Source organism: Hypanus sabinus, chromosome 27 (genome assembly GCF_030144855.1).
Source record: "Hypanus sabinus isolate sHypSab1 chromosome 27, sHypSab1.hap1, whole genome shotgun sequence".
Lineage (NCBI taxonomy): Eukaryota > Metazoa > Chordata > Chondrichthyes > Myliobatiformes > Dasyatidae > Hypanus > Hypanus sabinus.
This window is the reverse complement of record NC_082732.1, coordinates 43,681,547-43,700,585: the sequence shown is the minus strand read 5'-3', so window position 1 is coordinate 43,700,585 and position 19,039 is coordinate 43,681,547. Positions and strand designations below refer to the sequence as shown.

At 42.3% G+C, this 19,039-nt stretch overlaps 1 protein-coding gene across 1 annotated transcript in view; it reads right to left on the bottom strand.

Moving 5' to 3' along the window:
- Positions 1-366: 366 nt before the first annotated feature.
- ppih (peptidylprolyl isomerase H (cyclophilin H)) overlaps positions 367-19,039 on the bottom strand; it is a 29,732-nt gene continuing 11,059 nt past the window's right edge. Inside the window, exons 5-9 of the mRNA XM_059952358.1 lie at positions 14,284-14,326; positions 8,850-8,942; positions 8,647-8,734; positions 4,173-4,213; positions 367-836 (exon numbers count right to left, since the gene is read on the bottom strand). Coding sequence (XP_059808341.1) covers positions 768-836; positions 4,173-4,213; positions 8,647-8,734; positions 8,850-8,942; positions 14,284-14,326 — 334 coding nt within the window. The 3' untranslated portion in view covers positions 367-767. The remainder of the gene's footprint in view (positions 837-4,172; positions 4,214-8,646; positions 8,735-8,849; positions 8,943-14,283; positions 14,327-19,039) is intronic.

Here is a 19,039-nt window from a genome sequence, read left to right as displayed (position 1 = left end):
TATTTCATGCACAGGTTCTATATTAACACAATTTTACAAGAATTGTGGGGGCACAAGAGTTGTATGGCACATCTGAACTCATGCGTGAAAAAACTTGATGCATGGAATGTAAAAGGTTGGCCACCCCTGCCCTGAACTGTCTGCACACATGGGATTGGTGCATTAAAACTTCACAGAAAGGACTCCGTGTAGTTTGCAGACTGCAAATTACACCAATCCCTGCCAATAAACACCGCAGTCAAAAGCCTTTTACATTTATTTTCATACAAAATACATAAAGGGTTCTTCAAAAAACTGGTCTGATTAAAACTGTAAACGTAACTGAATGTGTAATAAAAATTACAGTTAATAAGAACTCCAATAAGCCACTTTCTATTGTAATTTATTATATCTCTCACAGCAAGCAGACTACTTCAAAATCAAAATCTAAGATTTTTAAACTTGTCACAAAGGCGAGTAAACCAATATTTTACTTGGAAAAAGGAAGGGTAGTGCATGTCTGTATCAAATCAAAAGCCGGCTGTGTTGATATACTGCGACTGATTAGGTTTAAGACTAGGCATCAAATAGTTACACCAATAAAAATATGGTTTGAGCTAGCTGATGTACGTAGTACATAAAATTTCTTTCTGATGAAGTGGGAAGCATCCACATCAGCCTGATCAGCCACTTGCTGTTTTCCCAGCTGAGGAGTATGCAGCTCATACTGTAAGCTTCTCTCAGTGCGGTGCAGCACAGAGAGGATGCCCTTCTCTCGTCAGCTCACTCTACATCTCTCCACACTGGGCAATCACCACAGGAAGCTTGGGTTTATTGCTGGGGCCTGTGGGAACATTCTGCAGGTAGAAGGTTAAGAAATGTTTAGTTTAGTTTACTTTATTGTCGCCAAACAATTGATACTAGAGCATACAATCACCACAGCGATATTTGATTCTGCAGTTCGCACTCCCTGGAGTACAAATCAATAGTAAATATAATAAAATATTAAAAATTTAAATTATAAATCATAATAAAAAATAGAAAAGGGTAAGTAAGGTAGTGCACAAAAAAACTGACAGCCAGGTCCGGATATTTGGAAGGTACGGCCCAGATCCGGGTTGGGATCCATTCAGCACACTTATCACAGTTAAAAAGAAGCTGCTGTAGTGGTGTGCTACACACAGTGCTGAAATAATGATACGCAGTTGGTAAGCCGTTTCGAGACTAGTTTATTCAAACTTCGCGGCGCTGGCATTTAATCCCTAGCGCCCGCCCTCTCAGGGCGGAAATGACATCAGAGGCACATTACCAAAGTCTCTCCCCGCGCGCTGGCTATTTGTGAGCCGGTTTGCCTGCACGGAAAGTGGGTCGCCACATAACCCTCCCCCCCCCCCCAGAACCAGTGATACACCCCCCCAATGTCCACAGTTTGGATCAGCCTCTGTTTGGGAGGTCTGCCTCTGTGCCGCGGTGCCTGAACCTCGACCGGCTGCGCCTAGTCCACATGGGCTGGTTTGAGTTGGTCCACAGTGAAATCCTCCTCTTTCCCCCCAATGTCCAGAACGTACGTGGACCCGTTGTTGTTGATCACCTTGAACGGCCCCTCGTATGGCCGTTGTAGCGGTGCCTGGTGTCCGCCCCTTCGTACAAACACAAACTTACAGTTCTGCAGGTCTTTGGGCACATGGATCGGGGTCCGTCCGTGCCGTGAAGTTGGTACGGGGGCCAGGTTGCCGAGCCTTTCGCATAGCCTGACCAGGACTGCTGCGGGTTCTTCCTCTTGCCCCTTTGGGGCTGGTATGAACTCTCCTGGGACGGCCAGGGGCACGCCGTACACCAACTCGGCCGACAAGGCATGCAGATCCTCTTTGGGCACTGTGTGAACTCCAAGCAGGACCCAGGGAAGCTCGTCCACCCAGTTAGGTCCTCTCAGGTGGGCCATGAGAGCTGACTTCAAGTTTCGGTAGAAGTGTTCCACCAGTCCGTTCGACTGTGGGTGGTAGGTAGTTGTGTGGTGTAGCTGCGTTCCCAACAGGCTGGAGGTGAACTGGGCGCCTCTGTCGGAGGTAATGTGGGCTGGTACCCCGAAGCGCGCTACCCAGGTTGCAATCAGTGCTCAGGCGCAGGCCACGCTCTCCCTCTTGGCTTTCCACAGCACGTCTGCCCGGGCCGCCACCTTCCGGGGGTCGCTGAAGTCTGCGTCAGCCAGCAGCAGATGAATGTCCTTGGGCAGTTGCTCTAGGAATGCTTGCTCGAACATGAGGCAGGGCTTGTGTCTGTCAGCCAGGGCCAGCATCTCGTTCATCAATGCTGATGGCAGCCTGTCTCCCAAACCGTCCAGGTGAAGCAGGCAGGCACCCCGCTCACGCCGTGAGAGGCCAAAGGTCCCAATGAGCAGCGCTTTGAATGCTTCATATTTGCCTTCTTCCGGGGGCGACTGTATGAAATTCGCAACCTGGGTGGCTGTCTCCTGGTCAAGGGCGCTCACCACGTGGTAGTAACGTGTGGAATCAGAGGATATCTGCCGAATCTGGAACTGGGCTTCTGCTTGGCTAAACCACATGTGTGGTCGCAGCATCCAGAAAGTCGGCAGTTTTAGTGAAGCTGCGTGAACAGATGAAGAGTCGGTCATCTTTGGTCCAAATCCCGTTTGGACCATTGGGGTCACCAATGTAGCGATGTGCTACACACAGCGCTGAAATAACGACATGCAGTCGGTAAGCTGCTTCTGGTCAGACCTCACTTGGAGTACTGTGCTCAGTTCTGGTCACCTCACTACAGGAAGGACTTGGAAACCATAGAAAAGGTGCAGAGGAGATTTACAAGGATGTTGCCTGGATTGGGGAGCATGCCTTATGAAAATAAGTTGAGTGAACTCAGCCTTTTCTCTTGGAGTGACAGGGGATGAGAGGTGACCTGATAGAGGTGTACAAGACAATGAGAGGCATTGATTGTGTAGATAGTCAGAGGCTTTTCCCCAACACTGAAATGGCTAGCACAAGAGGGCATAGTTTTAAGGTGCTTGGAAGTAGATACAGTGAAAATGTCAGGGTTAAGTTTTTTTACGCAGAGAGTGGTGAAATGGGCTGTCAGCGGCAGTGGTGGAGGTGGAAATGATAGGGTCTTCCTGGATAGGTATGTGAAGCTTAGAAAAATAGAGGGCTATGGGTAGGCCTAGGTAGTTCTAAGCTAAGGACATGTTCGGCACAGCTTTGTGGGCCGATGGGCCTGTATTGTGCTGCAGCTTTTCTGTTTCAGATGTCATTGTCACTTTCATTTTGTAGCAACAGTAAATACTTCTTTCTTCAGTCATTGCAAATACAAATGGCAAGAGCTCCAGTCATTTTCTCTCACTGAAATCTATCGAATACTAAAAGGTTGAGACAGAGTAGATGTGGATAGGATGTTTCCTATAGTGTGTGGGTGGGGGTGAAGGAATCTAGGACCAGAGGGCACAGCGTCTAAATAGTGGGACGTCCATTTAGAACAGAGATGAGGCTTAATTTCTTTAGCTAGAAAGTATTACTTAATGGTGTTGGTCCATGGCATAAAAAAGGCTGGGAACCCGAGCGAGAGGATGGTGAATCTGTGGAATTTATTGTCACAGACGGCTGTGCAGGCCAGCTCACTAGGTATATTTAAGGTGGAGGTTGACAGGTTCTTGATTAGTCAGGGCATCAAAGATTTCAGGGAGAAGGCAGGAGAATGGGGTTAAGAGGGATAATAAATCAGCTATTGTGTAATGGCAGAGCAGACTCGATGGGCTGAATGGTTCAGTTTTGCTCCTATGTATTATGGTTTATTGCTCAAAGATTTGTAGAGGGAATGTGTTGAGATTTGACAAGGTCTATCTTTTTGTACTATTATGTCCACCTGGGTGTGAAACTGAAAACAGATGCCGAAAAATTCCTTTGTGGCCAATCACAGTTTGTCGGAGAGCACACACCTTGTTGAGTCATACCTGTGTACGTTTAATGAAGTGGAGAAGAACAGGCATCGTAAAGCACCTTGCTTCGAGGCTGCACATTCCTTACAAAAAACCCTGCAGTTTATTTTAAGCTTAAGTGCACATTAGATATAAAGTAAAAATATTTGCAGCAGATAGAATGTAAACAACTTGCAGAGCAAACATTGAACTTCATGACGTTATTTGCTTCTCAGCTAAGAAAATATTCAAATAAATCATTACTAACCTCTATTTTTCTCATTACGAGCAATCCGTCAACTATTTTACCTGGATTAAAAAAAAGAAACAATATTTTCAGTGCAGCACACACAGATGCTGGAGGAACTGAGCAGGCCAGGCAGCATCTATGGAAATAAACAAACAAGTTGACGTTTTGGGCCAAGACCCTTCTTCAGGACTGGAAAAGAGGAGAGATGTAGACAGAATAAGAAGGGGGTGAGGGGAAGGAGTACAAGATAGAAGGTGAAAGGTAAAGCCAGGTGGGTGGGAGAGGGGATGATTTTCAAAATCGTTTGCAGAAAGACTAAATGAAATATCAAGGCTTTATTGATAACCTTACAGATGAGGCAGTGTTTCTGTGGAAGACCCAGAGGCAGCTTTACCACCCTTTCCCTATTCTGAACACCTTGCTGATACTGCTCTATCCAGTCTTGTGAAGATAGGTTGAGTGAGCTGGGGCTTTTCTCTTTGGAGAGGAGGAGGATGAGGGGTGACTTGAAAGAGGCGTAGAAGATGACAAGAAGCAAAGGTTGAGTAGACAGAGACATTTTCCCAGGGTGAAAATTGCTGAGACAAGGGAGCATAAGTTTAAGGTGGTTGGAGGGTAGTATGGTGAGGGGTGGGAGATGTCAGAGGCAAATACATTACAGATTTTTAAGAGATTTTTCAATAGCCACATAAATGATAGAAAAATCAAGTGATAGGTAGGAAGGAAGCGTTAGATTGATCCACCATAGAAGGTAGGATCTTCTGGTGGCTACCCATTTCAATTCAACTTTCTGTTCCCATATATCAGTCTGCCACGTGGCAGTCCTCTACTGCCACAATGAGACCACACTCAAACGGAACATCGACTTAGACCACAAAACCATACAACAAAGGAGCAGAATTAGACCATTTGGCCCATTGAGCCTGCTTCATCATTCCGCCATGGCTGATTTATTACCCTTCTCAACCATTCTCCTGCCTTCTCCCCATACCCTTTGATGCCCTTACTAATCAAATACCTAACAACCTCTGCTTTAAATATACCCCCAATGACTTGGCCTCCACAGCCACCTGTGGCGATGAATTCCACGGCTTCATCACCCTCTGGCAAAAGAAATTCCTCTTCATCTCCGTTCTAAATGGATGACCCTCTATTCTGAGGATGTGCCCTCTGGTCCTAGACTCCCCCACTATAGGAAATGTCCTCCCCACATCTACTCTGCCCAGATCTTTTAATATTTGATAAGTTTCAATGAGACCACCCTCTCACTCTTCTAAACTCCAATGAGTTTATCACCAATCGGCTGATTGAAAAGAATATAAAGGTCAAACATTCGGAGGACACACCACAAACAACAGTGGACTGATGATGTCTCCTTGTATGATGATTAAACTTTTACAATTAAATTGCCAAGACCAGAGAACAATTCAACCCAACCATCAATTCTGTTATCCAAATAGCTGACATATAACGTGAAAAGCAGTCCCAACACTGACCCCTGTGGAACACCACTAGTCATTGGTAGTCAACCAGAATAGGCCCCCTTTATTCTAACTCTTTGCCTCCTGCCAGTCAGCGTATCTTTTTTCCGTGTTAGCATCTTTCCTGTAATACCATAGGCTCTTAACATGTTAAGCAGACTCATGTGTGTCACTTTGTTAAAGGCCTTCTGAAAAATCCAAGTACACACCATCCATCAATTTTCCTTTGTCTTTCCTGTCTGTTATTTCCTCAAAGATTTCCAACAGATTTGTCAGGTAAGGTTTCCCCTCAAGGAAATCATGCTGACTTTGGCCTACTTTATCACTTATCTCCAAGTACCCCAAAACCTCATTCTTGACAATCGACTCCAACATCTTCCCAACCATTGAAGTCAGGTTAACTGGCCTATAATTTCCTGCCTTCTGCCTCCTTCCCTTCTTAAAGAGTGGAGTGATATTTGCAAATGTTCAATTCTCCAGAATTATTCCAGAAAATAGTGATTCTTGAAAGATCATTACTAATGCCTCCCCAATCTCTTCAGCCACCTCTTTCACCACCCTGGGATGTACACTATCTGATCCAGGTGACTTACCTACCTTCAGACCTTTGAATTTTCCAAGCATCTTCCCCTGAGTAATAGCAACTACATTCACTTCTGCCCCCTCACATCTTGAATTTCTGGCAGACTGCTAGTATCTTCTACAGTGAAGACCAACACAAAATACGTACTCAGTTCCTCTGTCATTTCTTTAACCCCCCCCCCCCCCACTACTACTTCTTCAGCGTCATTTCCCATTGGTCCAATATCCACTCTTGTCTCTTTTACTCTTTATATATTTAAGAAAACTTTTTGTATCTTCTTTGATTTTATCAGTTAGCTTACCTTCACATTTCATTGTCTCTCTTTATGTTTTTCACTTGCCTTCTGTTGTTTTTTAAAAGCCTCCCAATCCTTTAACTTCCTACTAATTTTTTACTACATACCCTCTCTTTTGCTTTTCATGCTGTATTTGACTTCCCTTGTCAGCCATGGTTGTCTCATCCCCTCTTTTGAATATTTCTCCATCTCTATATATGGTTGTCTCTCAGGGTCCGAGGAAGACTACATTGTGTAGGGTGGCAGTGTTTTTTATGAGGCTGAGTTGCGAGCTCGACATCAACCCGGCACGGACGGAGAATGCGCTTGGGGGCGGTTTGCACTGGTTCGAACTCGAGAACCTCCGTACTCGAGCCCAGCACTGATCTCGCTGTGCCACCAGCTGACCTTGTTGCACAATGTAACCAGTGCGTGAAAGATATTAAAGTGGAAAAGCCTTGCACAGAAACAGTCCCACTCTCTCGGCCTCAGAAGTCAGGATCCAGTGGCACGAAGAATCGCTTCTCCATCTCTAGGATGCATCTATCCTGTGCCTTCTGAGTTGCCTCCAGAAACTCCAGCCGTTGCTGCTCTGCGATCATTCCTGCTAGTGTGCCTTCCCAATCAACTTTGGCCAGCTCCTCTCTCTTGCCTCTGTAATTCTCTTTACTCCACTTTAATGTTGATACATCTGACTTTATCTTCTCCTTCTCGAACTGCAGGTTGAATTCTATCATATTATGATCACTGCTTCCCAAGGGTTCCCTTACCATAACTCCCTAATCAAATCTGGGTCAAAACATAACACCCAATCCAGAACTGCCATTCCCCAGTGGAGTCAACAATAAGCTGCTCTAAAAAGCCATTTCAAAGGCATTCTACAAATTCCTTCCCTTGGGATCCTGCACCAACCTAATTTTCCCAATCTACCTGCATATTGAAATCCCTAATTACTGTCATAACACTGCCTTTATTACATTTTTTTTCTATTTTTCAATGAAATTTACATCCCAGATCCTGGCCATTGTTTGGGAGCCTGTATTTAAGTCCATCAGGGGTCTTTTTACCCTTGTAGTTTCTTAACTCTGCTCACAAAGATTCTACGTCTTCTGAACTTATGTCACCTCTTCTAAGGATTTAGTTTCACTGTCTTTTTTACCTACAGAGCCACACCACTACCTCTGCCTACATGCTTGTTCATTTGTTACAAGGTATATTCTTGGATGTTAAGCTCCTAACTATGACCTTCTTTGTAATATCATTCTATTCCTGTCCTGACTAGCACAAGGCACTGAGAGTAATCCTGAGATTACTGCCTTGGAGATTCTGCTCTCAGCCTCTTTCCAAACTCTCTATACTCACTTCACAGGACCTCTTCCCCCTTTCTACCCATGACACTGTTGTCAATGTACACCACGACCTCTGGCTGCTCACCCTCCCTCTTGAGAACCTTCTGAAGCTGCTCCAAGACATCCCGGACTCTAGCATCTGAGAGGCAACACGCCATTCTGACTTGTCTTTTGCAGCTACAGAATCTGCTGTTTGCCCCCCGAACTACCGAGTCTCCAATCACTACCGTTCTGCCTGACTTTACCCTTTCCTGCTGAGCCCCGAAAGATCATCCCCAAGAGCAGTATCCAAAGAGTCATACTTGTTGCTGACGGGGATAACCACAGGGGAACCCTGCACTGATGGCTTACTCACCTTACTTCCCTGGCTGGTCACCCATCTACCATCTGAAGCCTGAACGCTGGGTGTGACCACCTCTATGGAATTTTCACCCTCCCAGACAGTCCTGAAAGCATCCAGCTGCTTGATTTCTTTAACTGCTTGTAATTTCTGCACCCTCCCTCCTTCTCTTTTTCCATTCCCCACTATAGTTCCCTTCTCTGCACCTGCACATTACCTCCTCTGCTTCCACACCTTCTTCCCTTTCTCCCATCGTCCACTCTCTTATCAGATTCCATCTGCTTCAGTCCTTTACGTCCCGTCTTTTTACTTCATCTCCTCCCCCCCTTCCCCTCTCCCCACATTATTTTGGCTACTGCCCCCTTTCTTTCCAAGATTTCCGGAATCTTTGGTGTTTATGATTTGCTAACTCTGTGGACAACTGCTGCCATCATATTGCCAAGTGGAGAGATGCAGATTCCTTACCAAAAACGACATGCTTCCCATCGAGCCAGTCACATTTAGCACAGGTAATAAAGAACTGGCACCCATTTGTATTAGGGCCACTGTTTGCCTGTTAGAACAGAAACATAGTTACCATAGACATTAAATAGAATGCAGTTTTGGAGCTTTAATCCTAAAAATAAAAATGCTTGAAATGTTACATAAACAACACGAGTCTCTCTTACCATTGACAACAGACCGTGATTAAGGTGTTTTATCTTGAAGTTTTCATCAGCAAACGGTCCTCTGTATATGCTACATACACCAGTCCCATCTCCCTGTGGGCAAGACGATGCCAGCATTACTATGATATGTAGACAGAAAAATAAAGGATCAGCAAACACAAAGGAGGAAGTGTCCGTTTCAGTAAAAATTATATTTGTTCTTTCAACTTCACTTGTTCCACTGCTGAACTATTCCCACAACCAAACAACTCACTTTCAAGGACTCTTCATTGCATGTTCATGTTATTTATTGCTATTCATTGTAATTTTAATTATTTTTGCATTTACAGTTTATTTTGTTTTTTTTGCATATTGGTTGTTTGTAATGCTGGGTGAGGTCTTTCATTGATTCTATTGTGTTTCTTGGATTTACTGTGAATGCCCGCAAGAAAACAAATCTCAGGGTTGTATATGGTGACATATAGGTACTTTGATAATAAATTTACTTTGAACTTTATAAGCTGTTCCTGAAGCACTGAGTGAGTATCTGACTGAAGAGAGTGTGTCTCCAATGAGAAGACATGCCTTTGTTTCATTGTTACCTTGATGGTACTAATGAAGTGATAGGAGTCCATGATGATGCATATCTACATAATCAAACTTTTATTTTACCGTTGAAGACTTGGGCTTTTCCAACTGTTTTCAGTCCTTCAGTTTGCCATCTTTGGAGTTTTCTTACAGAGAGTAGCTTTTGTTTGGAAGTTGTGGACGTATGCCTGGGCAGTGATTTGACAGATGCTCATCTGCTAGCTGGCAGCACTCTACCTAGGTGACAGTTGCCACAGACCAATCAGCAGGGAGAGGAGTGCCGAACTCCTACAGCCATGGACTTTAGTGGAATAGAAGGCCATGTTTCAGAACTGCCTCAACAAACACTGAGAAAGAAGTTGCACTTTTCTAATTGAGTGCATGTAATCACACTGGGCTTTCAGGTATTTAGTATTTATCCATATAACAAATTTCTGCATGATGTCTAACAACGGAAATAATTATGGTAAATCTGGACACAACAAACAGAGCCACATCTGGCTAATAGACCATTTACTAATGATAATGTGATTGAATGAGCACAGAGAAAATTTACAAGGACTTGAGGACCTGAGTCATAGGGAAAGGTTGAATAGGTCATAACTTTATTCCCCAGAGCATAGAATAGGCGCTTCAATCTCTTTTATGCCATGGACCCCTACCATTAACTAAATGGTCTGTGGATCTCAGATTGGGAAACCCTGGCATGAGGGCATAGAAGAATAAGGGGAGATTTGGTAAAGGTATACCAAATTAGGCGTGGTATAGATGGAGTAAATACAAGCAGGCTTTTTCCCCGCAGTGAAGTAGCCTGAGTCTAGTACTAGAGATCACAGGCTAAGGGTGAAAGGTGACATGTTTAAAGGGAACATGAGAGGAAACTTCTTCACTCAGAGGACAGTAAGAGAGTAAAACAAATTTTTACTGTAAGTGGTGGATGTGGGCATGATTTCAACATACAAGAGAAATTTGCATAAGTACATGGATCAGAGGGGTATGGAGGGTTATGGTCCAGGTGCAAGTTGATGGAACAGGGTAAAATAATAGTTTGGCAGGGACTAGATGAGCCAAGTGACATGTTTTTGTGCTGCAGTGTTCCATACTCTATGATAAAGAATACCCTAAACTAGGCACAAGATTATATGCTTATGCATTTCAGACATTCAAAGTCAAAGTCAAGTTTATTGACATATGTATGCACAGGTGCAACGAAAAGTTACACCACAGGCACATAGCATCAGATAAGCAGCATTCATAAGAAAAAAACTAATTAAATTTTTACAAGAACCGCATTAGAACAAGAAAAACAAAGACCAATTTAGTGCAAAGTCATTAGTAATTATCTTTGCAATTACTGTGTTATCAGAGAAAAAGCAAACTTACCAATTCTGTAACAGAACAGTTACTTGTGATCTGGTGCAGGTATAAGCCTTGCTGTCCTTGCCTCTTCTGCTGCGTTTACCTATTCCTATTCCAAAGAGATACCTCAGGCTTCCCATCTCCGAAGTGCTCTGTAACCAGTCATCTACCGGAGATGGGTGCTGGGACCTGCACTGTTAGTTGTACACATTAACAACTTGGATGTCTACGTAGGAAGTATGATGAGCAAATGTGCAGAAGACACAAAATTGGTAGTGGGTTTGTTATAGAAAAGGGCAAACTTAAGTCCCAGAATGATATTGATCAGCTGGAAAGCAGGGCAGATGAATGGAAAATGTAATTTAATCGTGTTAAGTGTGAGGTGATGCATTTTGGATGAAAATAAAGGTAGGATATATATTGTGAATGATTGGTCCTTAGGGAATATTGAAGTTCAAAGAGATACTGGTATAAAAGTCCAAAGTTGCCTGAAGTTGGCAGCACCGGCAGATGGTTCAGGATTCAGACACTCACTGACGACCATTCTGAAGTGATTCTATGACCTGTCTCACTTCAGCCCAGTGTGATTGCACAGTTAGAAAATTCTGATTCACTTTCAACTCATGTTCTTAGTTGTTATTTCTTTATTTGCACAGTTTGTCTTCTTTTACACTTTGGTTATTTGTCAGCCTTTGTCTGTTTATGTATAGTTTTTTCATAAATTTGAGTATACAGTATTTTTCAATTTTTCCTGTAAATGCCTCCAAAAAAACCAAATCTAAAGGTAGTATAGGGTAACTTTAATAATACATTTACTTTGAACTTCAGCAACCTCTGGTGGGCTAATCAGAAACTGGGTTGAGTTTAAGAGATCTAATACTGCCTTAGAAAGCTGCAGATTACAGTTGTGAAGGGGAAGCCACAGAGAGAGTTGAAAAGGATGAGAAACTGAAATGACAATATTGCTTAGATGGGACAGAATGTAGGTCAGTACATGGATGAACAGAAGATAGGACTTGGTACAGCCTTCATTTTTGTAAAAGCATTGTATCTGAAACACAACACTTGTTTGAACCTTAATGTGCTATAAGGAGATTACGGCAGATATCCTGGGGAAGTCCACAGAAAGGACCTGTCTTTAATGCACTTTGTTAGGGCACTGCTGCTACAGAGGAGTTACCAGGTTAGTTTTAAGCCATCGTTCACCTCAAATATAATATTTTGAGAACAGCCTTTCATATGTGCTTCCCTTCATTACCACATGGCAAGGATTTTGAATAAAGTTCAAAGTAAATTTGTTATCAAAGTACGTACTGTATACATCACAATGTATTACCGAGACTCACTTTCTTGCAGACATTTACAGTAGAACAAAGAAGTACAATAGAAACAATGAGAAAATACATACAAATAAAGACTGACAACCAATGCGCAAATATTAAAGAAATAATAACAGCAATAATAAAGACAGTGCCTTGGAAAAGTTTTCAGCCCACAACCCTTTGTTACACTAGTTATTTAATTTAACTTTTATTTATACACACACACACACAAACTTCTTACCGTCATTTACAGTTTTTATTATGCATCGCAATGGACTGCTGCCACATAACAACAAACTTTACAACATATGCTGGTGATATTAAACCTGATTCTGATTATAATCAGAAATTTTGATCAATTTAACAGAGAATTTTTATCTGTGAATCACATATTCTTTTTTCACAGTAGAGCTCAAATAAAAACAGGGAAAATTGTAAAGCATGAAGCACTAAAAATTCAAAAATGGACATGCCAGCAGTTCAAAAATATTCATCCCCCTTTGCTCAGTACTTACTTTAACCACCTCTCACAGCTATTATACGATAGTGCAAGATTTGCCCACTCCTCTACAAGATTGCTCAAGCTGTGCCAGGTTAGTTGGGGAGGGTGGTGGACAGTGATATTGAGGACTTGCCAGAGAAGTTTGTTTGGTTAAGGTCAAGTCTCTGAGTGGGCTACTCAAGGAGATCATTTGAAGCCATTCCATGGTTTCTCTGGCAGTATGCTTTGGTTCATTGTCCTGTTGAAAGATGAACTTCCTCCACAGTTTAAGTTTCTCTGAAAGAGGCTAGCATTCATCTTCCCATCAATCCTGACTAAATTTCCAGTCCCTACTTCTGAAGAACATCCCCACAGCATGATACTACCTCCACCACACTTTACAGTAGGGATGATGTTACCTGGCTGACGCACAATATTAGATTTACGCCACATGTTCTGCTTAGTGTTGAGGCTAAAATGTTCCACTTTAGTCACAACTGACCACAAGACTTTCCACATCTTTACAGTATCTTCAATGTGACACTTTGAAAAATTTTTACGAGCAATGATATGCTCCTTTTTCATAGCCAGGGCTTCTTCCTTGTCACTCTTCCATAAATACTCTTTTTGGGAACCTCATCTCCAATTGCAGCCACTGACTTCTGCAGTTCACTCAGTGATTGTTGGCATCACTGTAGCCACTCTTACAAGCGCCATTCTTCACTGGCGACTAAGCTTGGAAGGGCAGCCTGACCTAGGCATTGTGGGTTTTCACGATGGACTGTACTGAGCTCTAAGGGACGTTCAGTGCTTTTGAGATGCTCTTATACCTATCCCTAGATTTGTGCTTCTCTATTATCATTTCATTGACTTGTCTTGAATGCTCTTTTGTCTTCATTTTGGTTTAGTCTGTTGAAAATCCACTATACTATTAGACCTTATAGAGAGAGGGGATATTTATTCTTATAAATTGATTGAAAACAGGTGATCCACCACTTCTCAACATGAACAAACTGGGTGAGTAGATAAGGCAAATATTGCTGCTGAGAAAAGTTAGCATAGTAATTACAAAGGAGATGAATACTTTTTCAGCCTCACAATTTTTGTTTTTAACTTTCAGTAAAACATTGACAAGTTTTGGATTTTTAAAATTTGACATGATGCCAATGTTTTGTAGAATAGCTCAAAAAAATCCTACTTCAATATATTTTAAATTTAGAAAATGGGACAATAAAATAGTTGCGTGAGTACTTTTTCAAGGCACTGTAATACTGAGAACATAAGTTGTAAAGTCCTTGAAAGTGAGTCTGTGGATTGTAGAATCAGTTTGGAGTTCAGGTGAGTGAGGTTATTCATACTGGCTCAAGAGCTGATGATAACTGTTCAACCTGGTTGTTAGGGACCTAAAGTTCCTGCCACCCAATGGTAGCAGTGAAAAGAGAGCATGACCTAGACGGTGGGGTTCCTAACAGAAAACACATTTCCTCGCCTGATACTGCTAACTGCTGCTTTAGAATTGGATTTTACAGACCAGGACCAAGACCTTATTTCAGCTGATTTACTAACTGCATTTTGGGGCAACAAAGAAAAATTTTCAAGCGATACAATGACAAGTCCAGCCCGACCCTCGATGTGACCAGGCAATTAAGTGTAATATCTGAAGCACAATATATAAAGTATGCTATTGCTGAAGTGAATTACTCACGTTTACAAAGTCCCCTCCTTGTATCATAAAATCCTTGATGACTCTGAAAGAATTGAATGAAGAGCACAGTTCAATGGCACTGCAGAAACATGACTTGTTAGAAGCACTCCTGTTCAGTTACATGTCCTATTAGAAATACTCATAAATGTAGTCAAAATTCTAATGAGCATGATGCAAAATTAAAAGATTGTAAAACTACTAGAATGACTCAGCTAGTGAGTTAGTACCTGCCCTCAGAATGTTTCATGTGGAATTATTGGAGAACAGGATTTAAAACTGAACAAAGGTAATGTAAGTTCAGATTTAAATTTATTTATCACATGTACATAACATAGGTTTGCGTTAACAACCAACACAACATTTGAAAGGTTTTAATGAGATCCCCTCATCCTTCTAAATTTCAATGAGTACAGGTCCAGAGCCAACCGCTCCTCATATGATAGCCCTTCCATTCCCAGAATCATCCTCCAAATCCTCTCCAATGCTAGCCCATCTTTTCTTAGATAATGAACCAAGTTACTGGTGAGAGCTCACCAGTGCCTCATAAAGCCTCAGCATCACATCCCTGCTCTTGTATTCTAGACCTCACCACTGACGCAACCTGCAAGTTAACCTTTAGGGTGTTCTGCACAAGGACTCCTAAGACCCTTTGCATCACAGATTTTAGATTTTTTACCCTATTTAGAAAATAGTCTGCACATTTATTCCTTCTACCAAAGTGCATATCCATGCATTTTCCAACATTGTATTTCATTTGCCACTTTCTTACCCATTCTCCCAATCTAAGCCCTTCTGCAGCCTTCCTGTTTCCTCAACACTACCTGCCCTTCGACCAATCTTCATATCATCTGCAAACTTGGCAACAAAGCCATCAATTCCATCATCTAAATCATAGATATACTGCATAAAAAGAAGTGGTCCCAACACCGACCCCAGCAGACTACTAGTCACTGGCAGCCAACCCGAAAAGGATCCATTTCTTCCCACTCGCTGCCTCCTACCAATCAGCCAATGCTCTAACCATACATGCCAGTAACTTCCCTGTAATACCATGGGCTCTTAACCTGGTAAGCAGCCTCATGTGTTGCATCTTGTCAAAGGCCTTCTGAAAATCCAAATATACAACATCCACTGCATCCCCTTTATCTATCCTGCTTGTAATCTCCTCAAAGAATTCCAACAGTTCCTTCAGGCAAGATTTTCCCTTGGGAAACCATGCTAACTTTGTCCTATCTTCTCCTGTGTTACCAAGTAGTTCCATAACCTTATCCTTAACAATTGACTCCAAATTTTCTCAGCCACTGAGGTCAGGCTAACTGGTCTATAATTTCTTCTCCGCTGCCTCCCTCCTTTCTTCTTAAAGAGTAGAGTCACATCTGCAATTTTCCAGTTCTCTGGAACCATGCCAGAGACCAATGATTCTTGAAAGATCATTACTAATGCCTCCACAACCTCTACTGCTACCTCTTTCAGAACAATTGGCTGCCGTTATCTGGTCCGAGTGACATATGTGCCTTTAGGTCTTTCAGCTTTTTGAACACCTTCTCCCTTGTAATAGTAACTGCACTCACTTCTCTTCCCTCACACCCTTCAACACCTGGCACGTTGTTAGAGTCTTCCTCAGCGAAGACTGATGCAAAATACTCATTTAGTTCATCTGCCATCTTCTTGACCCCCATTATTTTTTCTCTGGCCTCATTTTCTAGCAGTCCTATATCCACTCTCATTTCTTTCATTTTTATACACTGATAAAACTTTTTATATCCACCTTGATGTTGTTTGCTAGCTTGCTTTCATATTTCATCTTTTCTCTCTTAATGATTCTTTTAGTTGCTTTCTGCAGGTTTTTAAAAAGCTTAATATTCTATCTTCCCTTTAATTTTTGCTTAGTTGCATGCCTTCTCGCTTGCTTTTACATTAGCTTTGACTTCCCTCGTCAGCCACATTGTACTATTTTGCTATTTGAGTATTTCATTGATTTTGGAATATATCTATCGTGCACCTTTGTCATTTTTCCCAGAAACTCAAGCCATTGCTACTCTGCTGTTATCCCTGCCAGCATCTCTTTTCAATTTACTTTAGCCAACTCCTCTTTCATACCACTGTGATTTCCTTCCTGCTACGTCAGACTTTACTTTCTCCCTATCAAATTTTAAGTTGAACTCAATCACATAGTGATCTATGCCTCCAGTTCATTACATAACACTCTATCCAGTGTAGCTGATCCCTCTAGCAGGCTCAACAACAAGCTGCTCTAAAAAGCCATCTCGTAGGCATTTAACAACTTCTCTCTCTTGAGATCCATTACCATCCTGGTTTTCCCAATCTACTTGCAAGTTAAAATCTCCTATGACGATCATAATATTGTCCCTTTAACACGCTTTTTCTATTTTCTGTTGTATTCTGCAGTCCATATCCCAGCTACTGTTTGGAGACCTGTATATAACTGCCATCCGGGTCCTTTTACCCTTGCAGTTTCTTAACTCAACCTGCAAGGATTCAACATTTTCCGATCCTATGTCACACCTTTCTAATGATTTGATGCTACCCTTTCCCAGCAGAGCCAAGCCCCTCGACCCACCTTCCTATCCAACCAGTAACCTTGAACATTCAGCTCCCAACTACAACCATCCCTCAGCCACTAAGAGATACCAATGATCCAAGAACCTGAAGTCCTGTCCCCACATTTATCAGCTAAATCATCTTGTTTCTACCCCCACTGGCACATGGCACAGGTAGCAATCCAGGAATTACCACACTGGAGGTCCTGGTTCTCAGTTTTCTGCCTAACTTTCTAAATTCTCTCTTCAGGACCTCTTTGCATTTCCTTCCTATGCCATTAGTATCAATATGTATGAAGGCATTCGGTGGCTCCCCCCATCTCTCCAAACTACTGTGATGTGATCTGAGATGCCCCTGACCCTAGCAACTGGGAGGCAACATATCATCTAGGTGCTCCATTCACACCCAAAGAATCTCCTGTCTGTTCCTCTGACTACAGATTCCCTATCACTACCACTCCCATCTTCTCCCTAATTCCTTTCTACACCATAGAATCATGCTCAGTGCCAGTAACCTGGTCTCCATGGCATTTCCCTGGGAGGTCATTCCCTCATAACAGTACCTAAAACGGTATATTATTATTGAGCAGAATAACCACAGGGGTGCTCTGCACTAACTGCCCATTCACCATCCCATTCCTTCTCCTGTCAGTCACCCAGAGGAGACCCATGCAGTCAAGCTCCTTACTGACAGCAGCAGGAGTTGAGAACTGACTTTAAGGAAGGCGCTGTAATCGTGTAATGCTAACCACTATGCTACCATGTCGCCAGTATTTTGTTAGAAATGGATGAACAAGAGTCCTGACAACCAAGGAATCAAACTGATGCTATACAACTTCTACCACCTCTTGTTGCCAGCCGTACGTGCCCGCTCAATAAACTGGTTAAATACATTGAGTTCAGCTGCAGGATTAACATGGTGATGCTGACACACCAGGCACCCAAGTAAGAATGTCCGACAAGCTGAATAAAAATGAACATACACTGACTTTATTTTTTGCAGATCAGAATCACTGCAAAGGTAAACTGATAAAGTATATACAGCTGTGCCTTTATTCCTCATGAATTATTTAACAGAAAAAAATCATGGTGAGCCTGTGGAAAAATCCTAGAGCAAACGCTTCAGATTGAAGGAATTTCAGCTGCAAGTTAGACTGGAGAAGCCGGTGGTGCTCTGCTTGGAATAAATAAAATGCAGAGATTTCTTTTGCATTTTATTAAAAGGCAAAAAGGGATTAAAAAGGTAAAGAGTGTTGCCATTAGTGAAAAGCTTGAGGAGCAGAGAGCACAGACTCAAAGCAGACACAGGAGATTGTAGATGCTGGAGCCTGAAGCAAGAATTTGCTGGAGGCATTCAGCACTGGGGATGGTGTTTCTGGTCAAAAGCCCTGATTAAGGGTTTCATGTGGTTCAATGTGAAATTCATTGCACAGATGGTTGTGGAGGTTGACTTATCCAGTAGACTGTTGCCAGTTTCAGATTGACGGACAAATGCCAAATCAGAATCAGGTTTAATATCACCAGTAGATGTCATGAGATTTGTTGTTTTGCGGCATTAGTACATGGTAATACACAATATTAACTAAAATTGCAATAAATAACTGACCAATTAACCTACTAACTCATCTAGTTGCTGCGACATGCAACATTAAACAATATTCAAAAATGATGCAGAATACAGAATTATGTAAAAAATACTTATATATGGAATAAAATATGTATCAATACATAAATACCAGCATGTACTTACAAGGTAAACAGCTTTATCAAAAGTGGTTTAAATTGTTTACATTCCAGTGTACTGGAGGTAACAGAGAGAGGGGTTGGGGTGGATAACTAGAATGGTTGATTAGATTACATGTCTGAGGGAAGAAACAGTACTTGTAGGGTAGCAGTTTGTGTGGTGTCAAGAGTTTGGAGTTCAATTCCCATGCCATCTGTAAGGAGTTTGTAAGCTCTCTTTCCTGACATGTGAGTTTCCAAGGACATTACGGTAAGAAGGTTAATTGGTGAGTGGAAAATGCCCTATGATTAGGGCAGGGTTAAATAGATGGGTTGCTAGGTGGCAAGATTCGTTGATAGCGCTTTAGGGCTTTTCAAAAGGGAGTTGTTTGAAAACGGGTTTGCTGGAGGGGGGTTGTGTCTTGCAGTATTTACGCAATTTTCCTTGGAAGGGATGCAGGTTCTTATGGAAT